Source organism: Drosophila busckii, chromosome 3R, assembly GCF_011750605.1.
Source record: "Drosophila busckii strain San Diego stock center, stock number 13000-0081.31 chromosome 3R, ASM1175060v1, whole genome shotgun sequence".
In the NCBI taxonomy this organism is placed as follows: domain Eukaryota; kingdom Metazoa; phylum Arthropoda; class Insecta; order Diptera; family Drosophilidae; genus Drosophila; species Drosophila busckii.
This window is the reverse complement of record NC_046607.1, coordinates 4,991,994-5,010,533: the sequence shown is the minus strand read 5'-3', so window position 1 is coordinate 5,010,533 and position 18,540 is coordinate 4,991,994. Positions and strand designations below refer to the sequence as shown.

Sequence of the window (18,540 nt, the reverse complement as noted above, 5' to 3'; positions counted from 1 at the left end):
CGAAATTTTTTTTATATGAATAAAAAATTCAACAAATTTTAGTAAAGTGATTTTATTTATATGTAAATCAAGCTTACTTAGTACAGAGTTACATGAAAAACAATTTAGAGTTTGTTAACTTTCGCATTAATTATATAGGCTACGCCTAGATTTGAAAATGCATATTACTGTATATATTAGTGTATTTTAGTTTTTATATATATTTTATTTTCACATGATGTTAACAGTCAATTAATGTGGCTGCTGCTGCTGCGGTTGCTGCGGTTGCTGATCCAATGTAATGAGGCCCATATCCTGTTGATATTCCAGCGACAAGGGCAACGGTCGCTGTGGCCAAGTGCGTCTTTGCAACAACAATTGCCCGCTGGACAGCTGTCGATGCAATGCACTAATGCTGGGATAAATATGCTGCTCCACAAACTCAGCCACTGTGTGCTCATCATAGACTTCCCATAGCAGCTGTTGTGCCTCGCGCGCCATTACGCGCAACTCCTCGATAAGCTGAGGCGTGCGAGCGGTTAGCTCCAGCACACGCAAGGGTGAACTAAAGTTGTGTCTTACATTGTAGTCCGAAAGCCAGGCGCTTTGTTCGCGTGTCTGCTGCAGATACATGCCCACCTCGGCTAGCTTGTCGTATAAACGCAGCGCATACTTAAAGACTAGATGACCAGGATAACTGCAGATGGCAAAGAGTTGACTATGATGCACATTGGGATGTAGCTGCAGCCAGGGATGCCCAGAGCGACGACTATCCGGCTGAAACACACAACGTAGCACATGCAACAGCTCACTATCGCGTGGATTGGTGCTGAAGTAACCCTTGGAGACGGTTGACAGCGACACCATCAAACTGGGCATGCCCACAGGCAGCAGTTCACAAAGCACAGCAAAGTGATCATAGCGCTGCCAGCCAGTCAGAGCTAAGCCACGCAAACCCTTGGCAAAGCGTCCACCCTCTTTGGCAATTACCGCCAGCCACCGTATGTTGTTCTCCAAATGCCGTTGCAGCGGCGGCACCAGAAGACTCTCGCCAAAGGCTCCTTTGAAGGCAGATGCTGCCCAGGCGCTGGGAAAGATCTTGGCATAAGTGTCCCACAACTGCGGCTGTATAAACTGATAGATATCATGAAAGTATACCCACACCATGGGCTCCACATAGCTGCCAATTTGTGAGTTCTGCAGCTCGCTGAGCGTCATCTGACGCAGATGATCATCCCAGATGACCACGTTCAAGTGCGGCCAACGACGACGCACAAAGTGCGCCAGACTTATCACATGGCTGAGGAACAGCTCATTGCGCAAACGCTGGCGGCAACGTGCGCATTCGCCCATCCGCTGCACTTCATCACAACCAATGTGGATGTGAGTGAACTTGATGGGCAACTCGTGGCTGGCATTGCTAGGCAAATGCAGCTCTATCACCTGTGCCAGCATCTGCTCTAGCAGCGCTAGACTTTGCGGCTGACTGGGACAAATGGACTGCGGACTCTCAGGCAGTTCGCGAAGCTGCTCAAAGCCATCAAGTTTGAGAGCATACTCTAAATGACCAAAAGTCTGCACCAAAGGCATGACACTCAGCCCATGCTCCACTGATGCAGTCTCCAGAAAGTCCTGTTAAAAAAGAAACGTGACAATATTTTTGTAAATGTTAGACAGGCAACGCTCTTGGGTCAAAGTAACTTACTCTGAGTTCCTGCTGTTTGTAAGCATTGTGAGCGGCTAGCGGCTGCAGTGCACCCGTGTAAGGAAACATGTCCTCGTACTCGATTAGCAGTCCAGTGGCGCCTAAAGCGCGCAGCACGGGTAGCAGTTGCTTCAGAAAGCTTAGCTTAGGCGGCGCACCCTTCAGATCTAAGTGCACCAAACGCTCTGGCGGCGCACGTGGTCCATCTGGTCCAATGCCCGCCACCACAGGCACACCCATGCGTTGCAGCTCGCGTTCGTATTGGCTTTGGCGCTCCGCTGAGCTCAGTAAGCGCTCATCCTCGGCATTGGCATTGAGCTCCTCCATGCCGGCGTTGCGCTGACGCTGTTGCTGCTCGAGTATCTTCAGGCGCTCCTGCTCAAACAGATAGCCGTCGTCCAATGGTAGTGGCGCCTTCTTGGCCTGCGTGGGCCGTAAAAAACGCACGTTACCCAACAAGCGCTGCACTGCTGGCGTTGCAATCGTATTCTGCTTATCCTTTTGACGCTCGGCACGCAGCACACGATTCGCCTGGGCAATTAGCTTCTGTATAATGTGCACGTGTTGATAGTTGGCCTTTACCTCATTCTCCTCCGCAGCGGCGGCGGCAACGTTTGCTTGAGTTAAACTTGGCAGCGTCTTTGTAGTGTCGACAAGTATGGCCCAGGTCCACAGCGCCAGCAGTATGAAGCCCGCGGCCAAAAGCAGAAACGAAAGCTTGCGGCGCCAAATAAATATTAAAAGATTCGAGTGCATCTATGGGCGGAAAAGAGATAGAGAGATAGAGTTATGCATGCACTTGCCAAGCTGATTGTAAATAACTGCAGTGCAGCTCTAGAGCTCGAGTCGTCTCTGTGTGTGTAGAGAGTGTATATATAAATATTTGAAGATCCAACAAGTAGCCCCCAGAGTTATGCTATAAATATTGCAACAAAAAGTTACTCATACGCCAGCACAGTCTCATTGAGGTTAAGTGCTACTGCTGCCTCTTCTACATGTGCTTGTGTGGTTGTGGTTTGCCCAAGTTTGTGTGACTGTGTGTGTGTGTGTGTGTGTGCAATGTGAGCCTTGTTTATATTTGTATGCGAGCTGTTTGCCCATTCAATGCAGGCTCACAAGCACAAACAATTGCGCATTCACTCACACACGGACACAAACCTTCCTTTAAAAAATAGCCAGCTCATTTAACTGAGTTTGCGTATTTTTTGCACTCAGCGCGCCTCAAACATACGTATCTAACAATTCAGGTTAGCAATGCAGTCAGCTATACAATTATATACAAATACATTTGTAAATGGATGAATGTTTGTATTGCAACCGCATTGACCACATTGTGTAAAGAAACTTAATAGTTTCTTGCTTAAAAGCAATGGTCTTAATAGACTTTTGACCTTGTTAGCAGCATGTTAACTCATGTGCAGACACGTGTGCATTGCACTTTTAACCACAGAAATTCATTTATGCAGCTACTTGAGAGAAATATAAAAACCACAAAACCAAAACCAACTTGTGTGTACCTAACGTTTACTTTTGTGCTTAAGCTTGCTCAAACAATTTTCGCATTGCTGAAAATTGATTTCAATGCTTGTTTATAGAGCTCTGCGTTCAATATTGTCCATTTAAAATTTAATCTTGTGCCGCATTCCATGAGCATCAACGCGCACTTCAATTTGTGTAGGGCGCTGGGAAATGAAACTGTCTCTAACAGCGTGCAGCTGTCAAACGGAAATTGAATTGCACTAACCACGGCTATTTGATTGGGCTAAGCCGCTAACGCGCACGAAAGTTTGCCAGCAAAAGGAAATAGCAGCAATGCATTTGCACTTTCAACAGTCGCAGCTTGTGCGAGTGAAAATTCGCAGCTGTGGCATTAAAATTCTACAAATTACGACATAAGTGAGTGCTTAAATATTTGTATATTCAATTGAGTTTGCAGCAGCTGTTAGGTCTAATCAGCTTAAATTGACTTGTTAATAACAAAATATGATTTCAATTGTTGACCCATTTGGCTGGCAATTCAATGCCATAGGCTATGCCAAGTGTGTGTGTGTGTTTGTATAAACTAGAGCTGGCTTATATCCAAACATTGAAGCTCCTTATATGTAAACTCTTAAAGGTCTTGGCGCTTAGTATTGTCGTTGGCTTATGCTGTGGCTGCAAAAATAACACACACACACAAACATGCACATGCGCTGGCTTGGGGGATTGACAACTGAATGTTTGCCTGAATGAATGCCAATTGCCGTTCCTCCCCCCACTTCAAATGTCAAACATTAGAGTGAAAGTGGTTTTTGTGGCACAACGTGCTAATTGCGTAGACGCAGTGCAGTGCACAGTTTATAAACTGAAATTTAATTGCTCTGCCAGAGCATGCTTGCAGCCCCAATTTGCTCTGCAGGCCATGTGCTGTGGTACAGTTGCAATTTATGCAACCCCAAAATACATGGCAAGAGTTTAGCCTGCCCCACAAATCGCCGCCCACTTTTAACAACACAATTTTTGGCAGTTTGCCAGCAGCAAGGGCGCACATAGCTGGAGATAAAAAAAATTCAATTGAGCGCAACTGAACGAGTTTGAGTGCTAGTTACAAAAAAAAAAAATGGCAACAAATCGAAACTGAAAATGATTGCAAGTGGAGCAGGCTTTAATCCCCAAATATATGCTCGTATACACAACTTTTCAGCCTACATCAGATAGCGCTGGAATTTATGTTTCCGAATTGCAAGCAGACTTTACGCTTATTTTCTTGTTCATGATATTTACTGCAAAGTTATTTTTACTGTTGTTGCTGCCTGTTTATTGCATTGCACTTAAAGCAACAACTTAAGCTTAAGGCTTACAAAGCTTGCAGCCAGCGCAGTCGCTACATAGTTGAAATTCCTTGGGGTTGGCTTGGAAAGTGCATAAGCGCAGTAATTTATAGCGCATAATGCTGGCAAGCTGTTTGCTACTGAGCCTTATCATAAGCATGGCCATCATCATCGGCAATTAGCCAATTTAACGCCCTATTAACGCCCATTAGCTGACTAAGCAAAGGCGTAGCATGGCTATAAAGGGAAATTTTAATATTCACAGCTGCAGCTGCAGCGTGGCAAAGAAATGCAAAAGGCCCGAATGCCTGGATGCTTATGCCACAAGTTGGCACTCGAGTTGAATGCTCAAATGCGTCTTATGGCGTGCAGAAATTTTACCAGACAGCTAAAGCTTAAACGCAAACGCGAAAGCAAAGTCAAAGATGCATGAAAGCCCATAAAACTACAAAATATCAAGCAGCTGATGAATTTAATGTGAAAGTGAGAAGGTTTTCATCAAAATTTACTTTGATGCACAGTAAACTGTCCGTAAGTGAGAAAATTCGCAGGCACTTCAAACGCTATCGTATGATGTAGTTTTAAATGCAAAAATATAAATATAAGCAATATTTATTGATTGTGTGGGACATACATATGCAATTATTTGTATATTCAAAGTGTGCTCGCCAAACTAAAACTAAAACCAAACGTGCGTGTTTAAATAATTGTTGAAGTGCAAAATAAATAGACAAATGTGAAATTCATTTATAAAGCTTGTGCTTTTTAAATGCAGCATTGATAGTTTGCAACAACAAAAATATACAAATTAGAAAATTTAAAACTTAAAATGAACATTGGTTTGGCAGCTGGTACTAGTTTAATTTTAAATTTAAATGTTATTTTTAAGTTTGAAGCACTTTAAGCTAACGAGCTTGCACTGTATGCTCTTTGCTGGAAATGCTTTTAGTTTTTGCACTAGTTTTTTTTTCTGACAGCGTTAAGTTGCATGTTTTTGTGCCTTTTTGGGCGTTACTAACGATACTGTTAAATGCTAAAAGTTTGCCAAAGCGAGGAATGCAACGCGCAAAAAAGGGAACCTGTGGCAGCAGAAAACTGTCGCACATAATCACAATGTACTTAGTTAGCGTTACCGTAGCTACTTCAAAAGTGCATTAGAGTTGTGTAAAAAGTTTTAGCAAAGCGACAGCAAAGCAGAAAACTAAGCATAAAAATAAATTAGAGCATTGCACAAATCTCTGCGCGCTAGAATATGCAACACTGGCAACGTGCTGCAAGATATACAAAAATCACAACAATGATGTCCTTTTTGTTGCCGTTGAAGCGGTCTATGAAATATAGATACACAACTGCGCCATTTCGTAGCTTATAGGGTAGCTGGCGGTCCAAGCTCTAAGCAGCTTACTTTTTGATTTTTTTTTTCGACACTTTTTGCTGTCACGTTTATGCTGTGTATGTGTGTCCTGCAACAGATTCAGTCTGTCAGCCCAGCTGGAGGACGTATAAAACGCTGTAACAAGGCACAGAACGTTCGTGTTTATAATTCGAAATGAGCATTTTCTTTTTGCCTGCATTTTGTCAGTCGAGTGCTAGACAGATTTGCTAAAAACAATATATACACACACACACACACACACACAGACAGGCATATACATATGTATATAGATTGCTTGGTTGCTGTCATCAGCGATTTGTCTGACAGCACGTATGGGATTATCAATGTTTCATGAGTAATGACATGTTTTGGGATTTCTAATGTAGCATCATTCTATTTATGCGTTTGATTTATGAATGTATTTGGCCTGCCAAGCAGGTGAACACGCGTATTGTTCGTTGTTCGTTCTAATCTGGCAAATCATCATTATATATTTGTATTTGTTTTATAGATGGCGCATTACTTCGGCTTATCGATTCATTTACAAAACCAAAAAGCAAACACATTGCTTTGCAATTTGCCAACAACAACTCTGTGTAAACAGCAATATTTGTTGGCTAAACAAATATTGCGCATACGCCAAGTTGTGCAACATTAAGTTCGCCATTGTTTCAATTTGACGCTGCTGTTGCTGTTATTTCATGTTCATGTAGTTTTTGTTTTGTATGCCGACTGCTTTGTCAGGCTTTTAATTTGAGTAAAAGCCATTATTGTTACTAGACGACAAATTCCCCAAACTCTAGACTATTGCACCAGACCCAGCTGCAGTGCCTGCTGGGAATGTGGCATAACAGACGACAGCAAATGACGAGCGTTGACAACAAAATGTTTACTAATGCACAAACACACACACACACATAGCTACATATGCATGCAAAGTGTTGGCATATGTCGAAAGCATCTCCATCCATCCATCCATCTGTGCAGTCAAATAGCCAGAGACCCAACTAGAGAGCTAAAGGCAAGGCTTGAACAAAGCTGTTGAAATGCACAACGAGTCGAGCTCTTGATTGATGCTTATGCATTATTAAGAGCTAAGCTTTGTCCACAACCAGAGAGCTGCTTATGCCAGTTGAACCCACATGCTAGCAGTTAAATGAATTGCGGAATTTAAGCACTGCACAGTTGTAAAAGCAGCACAGCTGCCAAGCTTGAATCTTATTAGCTTTGCTAACTGCAAGCTGCTGCTGCAAAGTTTTAATCAATTGCTGTGGCAAACATCAATAAACCAAGTTAATTGAAATAAGCTTTGAAATAGTCAAAGTTAAAGTCAGTTTTTAACAGTTTCCTTAAGCATTGCATATGAGCTGCTGCTGCTGTTGCCCACTGGCAAGCCACAAAATGTAATTTGTCTTCTCTTCGCTTACCACACACACACACACATATATATATATATATATACACAGCTGGGTGTGTGTGCGTGTGTGTACTGAAATTAATCAACGTCAACTAAGCCAACAGTGCACATAGATAGTATGACAGCGCGCCAGTTAAGGGCAACTTGGCGTATGCGCAACATCTACTGCAGTCTTGCATTGTAATCCTTTGCTTTGTCTTTAGCCATCCTTAAGCTGCTTCTAAAATTAATTAAGTGCACTTTTGTTCTTGCCAAGCTGTGCATTGTGCAGCAAAACCGAATCAACAATGCCGCAGCTGTTGCAACGTAAAGCTGTCGGCTTTAACAACAGCAGCAGAAGCAGCAACAGCAGCAGCAGCAGCAGCAGCAGATATTTGAAAATTATATGCCACATACAAGCTGTGCTCCAGCTATTTGCCGTCTAAAACAAAGAATGTAATTAAAATATTTATGCTAAACTCATTTTCGTGGTGCTATGCGCAAAATTGCATTGAAAATTTAACAATTTAGGTGCAGCAAAACGCAGCGAAGCCAACTCAACATTGTCTGGTCGCTTGCGCAATACTCTAAGATAAGCTCCGCATTTAAAGTTTATAAATAAACATTTATGTACAAGAATTGTCCTGGCTATGGCACCACGCTTCTAGCATGCTGATAATGCAACGCAATTTGTGTCTGCCTTAAATGAGAAGATTGCAATGCAGCTGCTGCTACTGTGGCAGTTGCGTGTGTCACGTATCCTGCGGCTGCACGTATCCCTTGTTTGCTTTGCTATGTTGTCGCTTGCTTTGTTGTTGTTGTCGCCACTGCTGCATATAGGCGTGTCAGTGCCCCAAACAAAATGACAGAGGCTGTTGCAAAGGGAACCTCAGCTAGCCCTCCTCTGACTTCGAAGTGCAGCCATGTAAATATAATTTGTGCTCACGCAGCTGCCAGAGACACATACTGTATAGCTGTGGTGCGAACGGATGCGAGTACACAAGAATGTCAAGCGTGCTGCAATGCTAACTGTTTGTCCATCAAAATAAATAGATTGGAAAGCGCAACACAATTGGCTGCGAACTTTCCACAGCACGATGAATACTATGGGACTTGAATGGGATTTTAAATCAGCCTTCCATTTATATGCAAATCCCTGCCTGTTCTTTAAGTTATTATTATATGGTATATACATATATATGAAGTCCACGTGCACAGGCTCATGGTCTTCCTCTCACTTTACAATATTTTCAACCTTGCTAACGCAGCGTCATTGTTTTAAACTACAATACGTACAGAACTTTCATATATACAGTGGACAAAGCGGACACGAAATTAAATTCTTTGCCATAAATTGCAAATTTTTAAAGTTCTCAGAATTCATTAATTGCTGAACAAAACACAATACGCTCTACAATTAAAATTCTGAGAACTTCTAATTTTGCGAATGACTACTGTAGTATCTTTAATCTACTTTTTTTCTGCTTTAGCAGCGCTGTGTTGCGGTTAGCACCGTGTGTGTATTCACACTCATATTCCCCAAGTAACAATGCTGTTGAAATATTTAATTGCAATTTTAGCCGCTGTCAAAATTTAAGTAAATTAACTTTGTCAGGCATTTTAATTAAGCTATTCGAGTTTTTAAAAATACCCACCATATTATGCTGTGAGAGCCAATTTAAATTAAACGATAATGAGCTTATACACGCACGCACACAGGTATACACAAGCATGTATATGTATGTGAATTACAAATTTGTATGCATGCGAAAACATGAAATTAAAATAAATGTTGCCTACTTCTTTGGCTTCTCAAGCTGCTGCTTGAAATAAATACAAGAATGTGCAGGTGTGCGTTTAAGTATGTGTCTGCGATAATTTATTGCTGATGCAGGCAGAATTGTGTACAGATTTAATTTGCTGCAGATTTATAAATTTATGGTGCTGCTTATCGATTTCCAGATTTGCATTAATAAAGCTTTCCAGCTTAAATGCATGTGCTAATAAGTATGTCAAGCTCAAGTTGAAATAAAGCAATTACGGTAAACGAACGCAAATACAATTCCGTGCCGTGAAAGACTTGCACAAGGAAATCCTAGTTAAGCTACAGCGATTTTAATTGAATGACACACATGTAAGTGTGCTTGTGTGTGTGCGCTACGAAAGGAAATGCTTATGTTTGAGCACATGTTGCGAATAAATATGGTTAACGTACACCAAAAAGACACTGCCAGTAAAGTACATTGATTATTTTGCAAAATATATAAAATGTAGCATAAACTGTAGGCTACATTTAATACATAAAGTACAATTTAAAAAATCAATTTCATTGCACACTACTAGCAGCTAAGCTAGAATACCCTTGCAAGAGTATAAAAACAAGCTGAGCTCAGCAGGGAAAAGCGAATTTATGCTACTCCAGGGAGCTGACAGTCGAGTGTCTGGCCAAAATATCTGAATTGTAGAAAGGATTACGGCCAAACGATTTGCCCAATAAAATGTGTCAAATAAAAATTGACAAAAGGGAATTGTCAGAGAGCCCACAAAGCGCCATTATTCATTTTGTAAATTATGGGCTTGAGGCAAGCGCATAGGTCGCTTTCCCAGTGGCCTCCTCTTAAGCGTTTAAAAGCAAAGTGAAGGCAGTATGCAAACAATCAGGAAATCGCGAAATAGCATATACGGCCAAGTATTTGGATTTTCAATTTACCGTAGAATTAATCTTTTAAATTATTAATTGATACTTTACTTTGACTATCGTGGGTAATTTCGAACAATTTATATTTAATTATTAAGTTGCATCTTGGCATTTGCACACACGTTCTTTTCACAGTAAACAATAAACGAGAGATGCCGCACAAACAACGTGTCCGTGGCACAGCGAACAGCTACCGTTCACAATTGCAGTTGCACTGTTTCGGATTTTGGTTTCTGTTTACGCCATTTGGCGGCAAGGCAATTTGTGCTTGCGCATTGTCTACCAATTTTGAATATGTAACGGCTCTAAGAAAAAACGTGAAGTTGGCCCCGCTTACAAAAAGCACACAGAAAGCTATATTTAAAAATTAAATTTATGCCTACATACACCTCGAATTCTTGTCATTGAATATATGAGATATTTAATTTAATGATGTTTCATTTCTTTTAAATTAGAGAAAATAATCTCGATAATTATCATTGAAGTATATATTATAATAATAAAGATTTAGAATCTATGACATTTAAAAAAAAACTAGTTTCAGGAAATATAAACTTCTTAAAAATTTAATTATTTAATTTAAAAGTAATGCTTGATATCGATCAATGATTGTTTTATGTTGTACTCTTCACTCTTAATCAAACGCGCGCGAGTTTGAATTGTATCATTTCGCTTCTTTTTTTTCAATGGTTCTTGTTTTCTTTTTGTGGGCTGTTCTTAATGCCGGCAGAGTTGTTTGCTTGTACATAAATAAAATTCAATAGGAAATTTCGAAACCTAATGCTGCCATTAACGCATAAACCCTCACGCTAATATATTAATAATTAATTATTTACTTACTCGCTAGCACTTGAGTGAATGTTAATAAATATGAATAAACCAGAAAGATAAAAAGGAATACACACACAAGAAAACAAGGGTGAGAACGAAGCAGCACAATGAATAGGGTAAAAACAAAATGAGTAAAATATTGAAGATGCCAGATCAAAAATTACCGGCTAAAAAGGCTAAGAAAATAAAATAAATAATAAGTTAAATAACTAACTTAGATTATCTAGGTAATAAGAGGTATAAACTTTGTTTGAAATGCACCTACATACATAAACAAGTGATTTATTGCAGTGGTTTAATTAACTGCTGCTCATATTAATTTTGTTCTAAATCCAACCATCTGGCAGCATTAAAAACTGTGTATACGTCTGAGCGAGACAGCCGGTATGCACCGTAAAGCACTTATCAAAATAATGAGCAGAAGTTTGTTCGTTCCTTTCCACCACATTCGCCATTTGAAACGCGACGACGACAACGCAACTTGTAGCAGTGAAAATATAAATTTAAACAATTTAGAGTGTAAAAAGTATATTAATTAATAAAAAATCAAAACGGAAATCTCTAGGCAGTGTTTGCAATCTAACTGAAATGCATTTAAAATGTATTTCAACGCTTTAGTTCGCCGTGAAAAATTCGTCGTACAGGCAAAAAAGAGCCGATTTTTAGTAAAAGAAGAAGAAGCACCAGCAGCAGTGAACGAATACATGAACAAGGCACAGAGTGAATGAAAAGTGTGTGAAGAAAGAACTTGCAAAAATTACAGAAACAACAATAAGTGAGGCGAAAAGTGTGTTTAGAAAAGAAATTAAAAACACACGCACACACATCTACTTACATATAAACACACACATGCTTATGCAAATGGAAATACATGCGAAAAAATTGAGAATTAGTGCAAAAAGTCGTCAGCGAGCGGTTTAATAATAAACAGTTATATGTATGTATGTTGCGCGACAACATATGAGCGCTACAAATACGAAAAATCAATGAAATTGTAATAAAATTTCGTGTTTGCTTTCTCGCTCACTCATTATCTCCCTTTCTCTCTTTGCCGATATTGTAGCCCTCCCACTGTCTCTTGTTGATTTTGTGATAAAATTGCAATCAGCAGCAACAGTGAGTGACACAAGAACAAAAAACATTTGGCAATCTCAAAGCTACTGCTCCTAAAATACACAACAAAAAAACCAACAGATAATTAAACATAAAAAATTGTTAAATACAATCAAAGGTGCGTATGCAGCAGCAGCAACAGCAACAACAACACAACAATCCAAAACAACATTTAGTACAGCCTTAATATAAACCTACATATGTATATTATTTGTGAGTGTGTGCAAAGTAAAATGTAGAACGTGCAAGAGAAGAGCGTACAAAATTTGATGACGTTTTCAACTAGACAAGACAAGAGAAGTCAACAGCAGCAGCAGCAGTAACAACAACAATGCTATCGTTGCGTACATATGTATATATGTGCTATAGTACAAGTATGTAACTCTACATACAAACATACATACAAACGAACATATGTACATATTACTCTTTGGGCGACGACCGGTATTTTTTGTAGCTCCCGCCCCCGTTGCCATAGAAAAGGAAGCGCAGCGTGCTATGTTGATGCTGTTGATTAACAACAACAACGAATAGCCCAGAAGAGACTAGTAAAGGCCACACAACAAAAGTGTAGCTGCCAAGCAGCAGAATCATGATTATAGTAAAAATTTGAATAGAAGAACGTACGAAACAGGGTCGACTTTTACCTTTAGCTGTGTGCACTGTGTAAATGAAGCAGTATATCAAGAATACGAACTCATAAAGAGAAGTTGAAATACTAAAAAGAACAAGATTCAAGTTCATAAGCTTGTAGTTTAGTTAAATATCAAAATCAACAGATGCATACAAGTTTCATTTGCTGTGACAACATTTGGCTAAAGATCAATTTAAGATCTTGGTCTACATGAATGACAAACAGTGCTCGCATTTATTATTAACGTATGTGCATACATACATATTGTGCATTTGAAGTACACCTGTCGCCAAGTACTGTAGTGTAGTACTCTACTGCTCTGCCAGCGCCCCCGCTTTGGATATGTGTTATCGCCACGCGCGTTTTTCATGTCAGTGTGCTGTCTCTCAATCCATACAAACGAGAAATCTACGCTACAGCTCCACTGTAAATAACAGTGTACACGAAATTTGATTTGAATATATGTGAGCATTTGACAGAGCGCGCGACGCGGCTATGTAGACAACACATAACAGCGCGGCAACAGCAGATTACACTACTTGCTCTTCTGCTCCTCGCCTTTTCAAACCTCAATCCAAGCAACCAACCAGCCAAACGACCAACTGAGCATCACTCACTGCTCACTCACCTGGTTTGGCGTGCGAATGTGAGAGAGACGCACTAAAGTCTTGGCCAAAAGTAGTCGCACACTTGTTACGGCAGCTCTTGTTTACATTTAAATTAACCATTCCATACGTATTTATATGCATGTTGTTATTGGCTATTGTAGTTGGTCAATCAGTTTGAATGCCGGCTTACGAGAAATTGTTATGAATTGTAAATCGTTGACAGCTCGGCACGTGTACCATTTGTTATGGCTGCCAGTGTAGCACTTGTGCTGTTTTATCGACAATGCGCGCGCTCCCTCGCTCTTTCTCTTTCGCGCATACATTCACAGAAACATTTTGCAACACACACGCTCACACTCATACAGACGCACGCATACTCAGTCAATTTGGCTCTCTTTGCTATATGTATATTTATTATTTTTTTTTTTTGTTGTTTTCAGTGGTTGTGCAAGAAGAAGCAGCAGCAGCAGCAATCAGGCAAAAATACCTGAAAAAAGGAAAATAAACGGTAAAGCGAAGAAGTGGCGACAGAAGCAAGTCAAGGCAGCAGTAACAGCAAAGCGCGCTAAAAGTTTATTGTAAAAATCAAAGTAGAAGGCATTCAGTGATCATTTTTGTTGCTTTTTTGCTTTCGAGCAAGAGTTAAACAACATATAAAAACAATAAAATATCAAAAATGGTGGAGGCAATAGAGCGGCGGAGAACGGCTGCGTGAGCAGCGCCAGATCTGAGCGCCAATTATAAAAGCAGCAACAGAAACAACTACAACTACAACAATAATAATAACAACAGCGGCTACAGCAACAGCAATAATAGTAAGAAGAAGAGCAAACAGCAACAGCAACCAAAAAGCGAAACGAGCGCGCAACAGCCGCTGGTGAGAGAGAGAGAGAGAGAGAGAGAGGCGCAGAGTCGGCGCCGCTGCGAAAAAGTACATAATAAAATAAAATAAAAATTTAAATAAAGTGTAAGTGAAGTGGAAGTTAGAGCACAAAGCGATTACTGAGCGCCAAGTAAATCAACCACATCACAACCTCAAGAAAGCGCAAAGTGAATAACAACAAAAACAACATCACAGTAACAACAAATACAACAGACAACAAAATGTACGGAAAATCAAAGACATCTGCAGTTCCCTCAGATGCTCAAGCGCGGGAGAAGCTAGCACTGTATGTGTACGAATATCTGCTGCACGTGGGCGCCCAAAAGGCGGCACAGACATTCCTCTCCGAGATACGATGGGAGAAGAACATTACGCTGGGCGAGCCGCCGGGATTCCTGCACACCTGGTGGTGCGTTTTTTGGGATTTGTACTGTGCTGCGCCCGAGCGTCGCGACCAGTGCGATCACAGCTCTGAGGCAAAAGCCTTCCACGATTACGGTTTCGTTAGCTCCGGCTATGGCGTAAACGGTATTGGACCTGGTGGCCCTCACAACGCCGGCGGACCTGCGCCCAGTCCACTTGGACAGATGCCGCCTGGCGGCGATGGTGGTCCAATGGGGCCTGGCGGACCAATGGGCCCCAATTTTTTCCCAAATTCGACAATGCGGCCGTCGCCGCCAACGCACGCTTCGAGTCCGCAGCCGCCGCCTTCGCAAATGATGCCCGGTCAGCCGCCTTTCATGGGCGGTCCGCGGTATCCGGGTGGCCCAAGACCTGGCGTACGCATGCAGGGTATGGGCAATGAGTTCAACGGACCTCCCGGACAGCCCATGATGCCGAATAGTATGGATCCGACTCGACCGGGTCCAGGTGGTGGAATGGGACCGATGAATCCGCGTATGAATCCACCGCGCGGTCCCGGCATGGGTCCAATGGGCTATGGCGGACCGGGAGGCATGCGAGGACCAGCGCCAGGCGGACCAGGCGGTATGCCACCAATGGGCATGGGAGGAGCGGGCGGCAGGCCTCCTCAGTGGCAGCCAAACGCATCGGCGCCTATGAATGCCTACTCGTCGTCATCACCAGGCAATTATGGCCCTGGACCCGGCTCAAATGGTCCGCCTGGACCCGGCACGCCTATCATGCCCTCGCCTCAGGACAACACGCAAGGTGGACCTGTTGGGGGACCCGGCGACAGTATGTACTCTCTGATGAAACCAGAATTCCCAATGGGAGGTGGCCCTGACGGTGGCGGCGGAGGCGGTCCCGGTGGAATGGGGCCAATGGGCGGTGGTCCTAACTCAATGGGCCCTGTACTTAATGGAGGCGGCGGAGGACCCGACGGCACCGGTCTCGATGGCATGAAAAACTCACCAGCCAACGGAGGACCGGGCACGCCGCGTGAGGACTCCGGCAGCGGCATGGGCGATTATAATCTTGGCGGCTTTGGTGGACCAGGTGAAAATGATCAAACTGAATCTGCGGCCATTCTCAAAATTAAAGAAAGTATGCACGAGGAGGCCAAACGGTTCGAGAAAGACACAGATCATCCGGATTACTTCATGCCATAACAACACCATCACAACCAGCATCACCAGCAACAGCAGCACCAACAACATCTCAACACGGTGGCAGCTGCGGTGGCGGCTGTAGTTGCAGCGGCCGCATCGAACAGCTCGGGAGCCAGCAGCTCCACAGCTGCTTCAATTGCGGCTGCTGCACTTGGCGCAGCGGCCTCTAGTTTGCTGAGTGGCGGCAGTGTGGGCAACCACAGCAACAACAACAACAACAACAATAGTAGTAACAGTAGCAACCAATCTGGCAATCCAACTGTGCCCTCTGGCGCACATTTTGCAAAAGAACTCAATTTCTAAGAAAGAAAAACACGGTAGTGAAAATCCTTGGTACATAAGCATAAACTAATATAATTATTATATATAATAGTCGAAAAAGTAATGCAAACAAAAAATCGAAAAGAAAAAATTAACACAAGCCTTTGGCAAATATGTAAAATTGTAAACCAAACAAACAGTAAGAGAAAAGTTATTATAACCATATATAGTCCAAGTCAAATTTGAACGCTAATGGCGGTTACTACAATTGCAAAAAGGTGGCAACGCCAAAGCGTATGTGGGTGACAGTATCAAAGCAAAGCAAAGCAAATATACTTAAGCTTCACTATTGTTAACTGTAACGTCTAGCAAGTATTTTGTTACATTTAGTTGGAACAAGTCAAAACTTAGCCTCCACCAACACACACACACACCTATATATTAACACACACACACACAGACATATATACAACGTCTTACTTATTTTAGCAATTTTACATAATTAACAGCAAATAAAAATGAATTAATATTAATAACGATATGGGAATATTCTACAGCTACACCATCTATGTACATTTTCTGTTTGTGTGATTTTTTCATATACATTTGATTATATATATATATATATATATATATAGAGATCTATACAACTAAGTAAAATTATAAATAATATTGTAAAAGTGGAAAACCGCAAACAGGTTTGCTAAGTCTTCAAGGCAGAACAAAAATGAAAAGAAAACAATGTTTGCAAGAAATAACAACAAGATACTTATATATAGCAGTGGAAAAGGAAGATCATAGTTAGCATTATTGCACATGTATATGTATGAATGTAATATGTATTTATTATGTATCATTTTGTGGCAAAGTATGTTGCGTGTGCGTGAAACTTTTTTGTCTCAATGTACGTTTTAGTTTTTTTTTGCTTTTGTGTGCTTGTGTGTTGTACTAATTATTTGTATTAGGTTTGTTTTTAACTTAATTATGTGTGTCTCTATTCGATTTACTTTTATGCCAAACTTTGCTGTGTAAATTGTATTTGTACTATATCTAACAAATTGTTAATTAAGTTCCTTCAACTGCCCGTACTCGTATTTTGAGTCTGCGGCCAACTGAGCAATATTTATGCAAACCCTTTTCGATTATTAATATTTCTTCATCTGCGTGCATTGGGACAGCAAATTAATTAAATAGACACATACATATACATTTACATGAATTATAAATACAGAATGCGGCGCATTGCATTGTATGCATTAATTTATTGCAAATTTAGCTACGCGCATAACTTAAGCATATAAAAATTACACATAAATATTTAAATATATATCTATAAATATAGAAATTATCGATCACTTAAAGGCAGCAGGCAACAAATGTAGCAACCTAAACTAAAAGGAAAGTTTATTTAAAATTAATTATCACGCTAAACAATTAAAACGATGAAATAATTAAATACTGTACAAAACGTTGTTAATATTGGCTGTGTCTGCGCAGCTAATGTTAATATAATGCATATAGTAAAAGATATATATATATAAACATATATATTTATATTATATACATATATAAATAAACACATATAGTATATTCACTTGTCATAAGAAAACCCCGCAGCAACAGAAACCCGTAGAATTTAGTTTTCAAATTTATTTTATAAGCGTAAGAATCATGAAAGTTAGAAATACTAAAAAAGCAAAACACAAACAAACAAATCAAAATGAAATTTTTGCATTATAAACGTACACACACAAAACAATTGATAATATAACAATAGAAAAACAAAAATCTATTTAAAATATATATATGTATAATGTGTGGGAATTTGAACTCGACGAAATTGATGCATTGAAATATTATTGAATTGATACAAATGCAGAATTAAAATAGAAAGAAACACTTAATAAGAAACTAAGTTACAACTTAATCGTGACGCTTTAAATTTTTAAGCGTTTCATTTGCTGCGTCTATATTAAAGTTTGTACGTATTTAGTAAACAAACAAGAGAAACAGCAAATAAGGATAAAACAAAAATCATAATAAGCTCTTAAAGAAACATGGAATGAATATATATATAAAAAGATATATATATGAAACAAATATGTTTAAATAAGTATTTTAGTGTTAATTATACAATTTACAAGTACACAAACAAACAAAACAACATATAATATAAAATGAAATAAAGTTTTAAAACAATATTTGTAAAAAGTAAATATTAATCAATTGTGTTTTTAATTTTACATACATTAATTATGCAAGTGATTTCGATGATTACTTACAAATTTTATAAATACAATATTTTAGCATACATTTTTGGGCGTTACATTTGAATATACTGCTTGGACCGTTGAACTGTAAGCCGACTTTTGCTTTATTTTTTGTCAGAACATAACATCAATTTAAATTAGCACAAAAAACCAATTTCTACTCACTGCACATTATTTACCTTTCTTATAATTGTTACTTCAAATCTCTATAAAACTGTTATACAGCGCAGCAACAGCTGCTCGTCAGCTGCAGCAATTCCGTTGTTATGCAGCACTGTAAATGTGTTCGTTAAGTTTCGATATTTGACTTGACCAAAGTGAACGAATAGCTATGCGCGCGTTCTTTAAAAATCAATTCACAAAACGCAATTTACAATAAAAATACTTCGTTTTTGGTAAAATTATA

The 18,540-nt window shown here is 40.1% G+C and overlaps 2 protein-coding genes across 2 annotated transcripts; one reads left to right on the top strand and one right to left on the bottom strand.

Moving 5' to 3' along the window:
- Positions 1 to 112: 112 nt before the first annotated feature.
- Positions 113 to 10,145, bottom strand: LOC108602030 (hexosaminidase D). The gene is made up of 3 exons (XM_017990033.1): positions 10,015 to 10,145; positions 1,685 to 2,440; positions 113 to 1,611 (listed from the first exon to the last, which is right to left on the bottom strand). Exons 2-3 carry the CDS (start codon positions 2,438 to 2,440, stop codon positions 232 to 234), a joined length of 2,136 nt encoding a protein of 711 aa, XP_017845522.1. The 5' UTR covers positions 10,015 to 10,145; the 3' UTR covers positions 113 to 231.
- A 1,160-nt stretch (positions 10,146 to 11,305) lies between these two features.
- On the top strand, positions 11,306 to 16,437 carry LOC108604457 (single-stranded DNA-binding protein 2). The gene is made up of 2 exons (XM_017993937.1): positions 11,306 to 12,025; positions 13,590 to 16,437. The coding sequence occupies exon 2, from the start codon at positions 14,254 to 14,256 to the stop codon at positions 15,601 to 15,603; it is 1,350 nt and encodes a 449-aa protein (XP_017849426.1). The 5' UTR covers positions 11,306 to 12,025; positions 13,590 to 14,253; the 3' UTR covers positions 15,604 to 16,437.
- Positions 16,438 to 18,540: the final 2,103 nt, after the last annotated feature.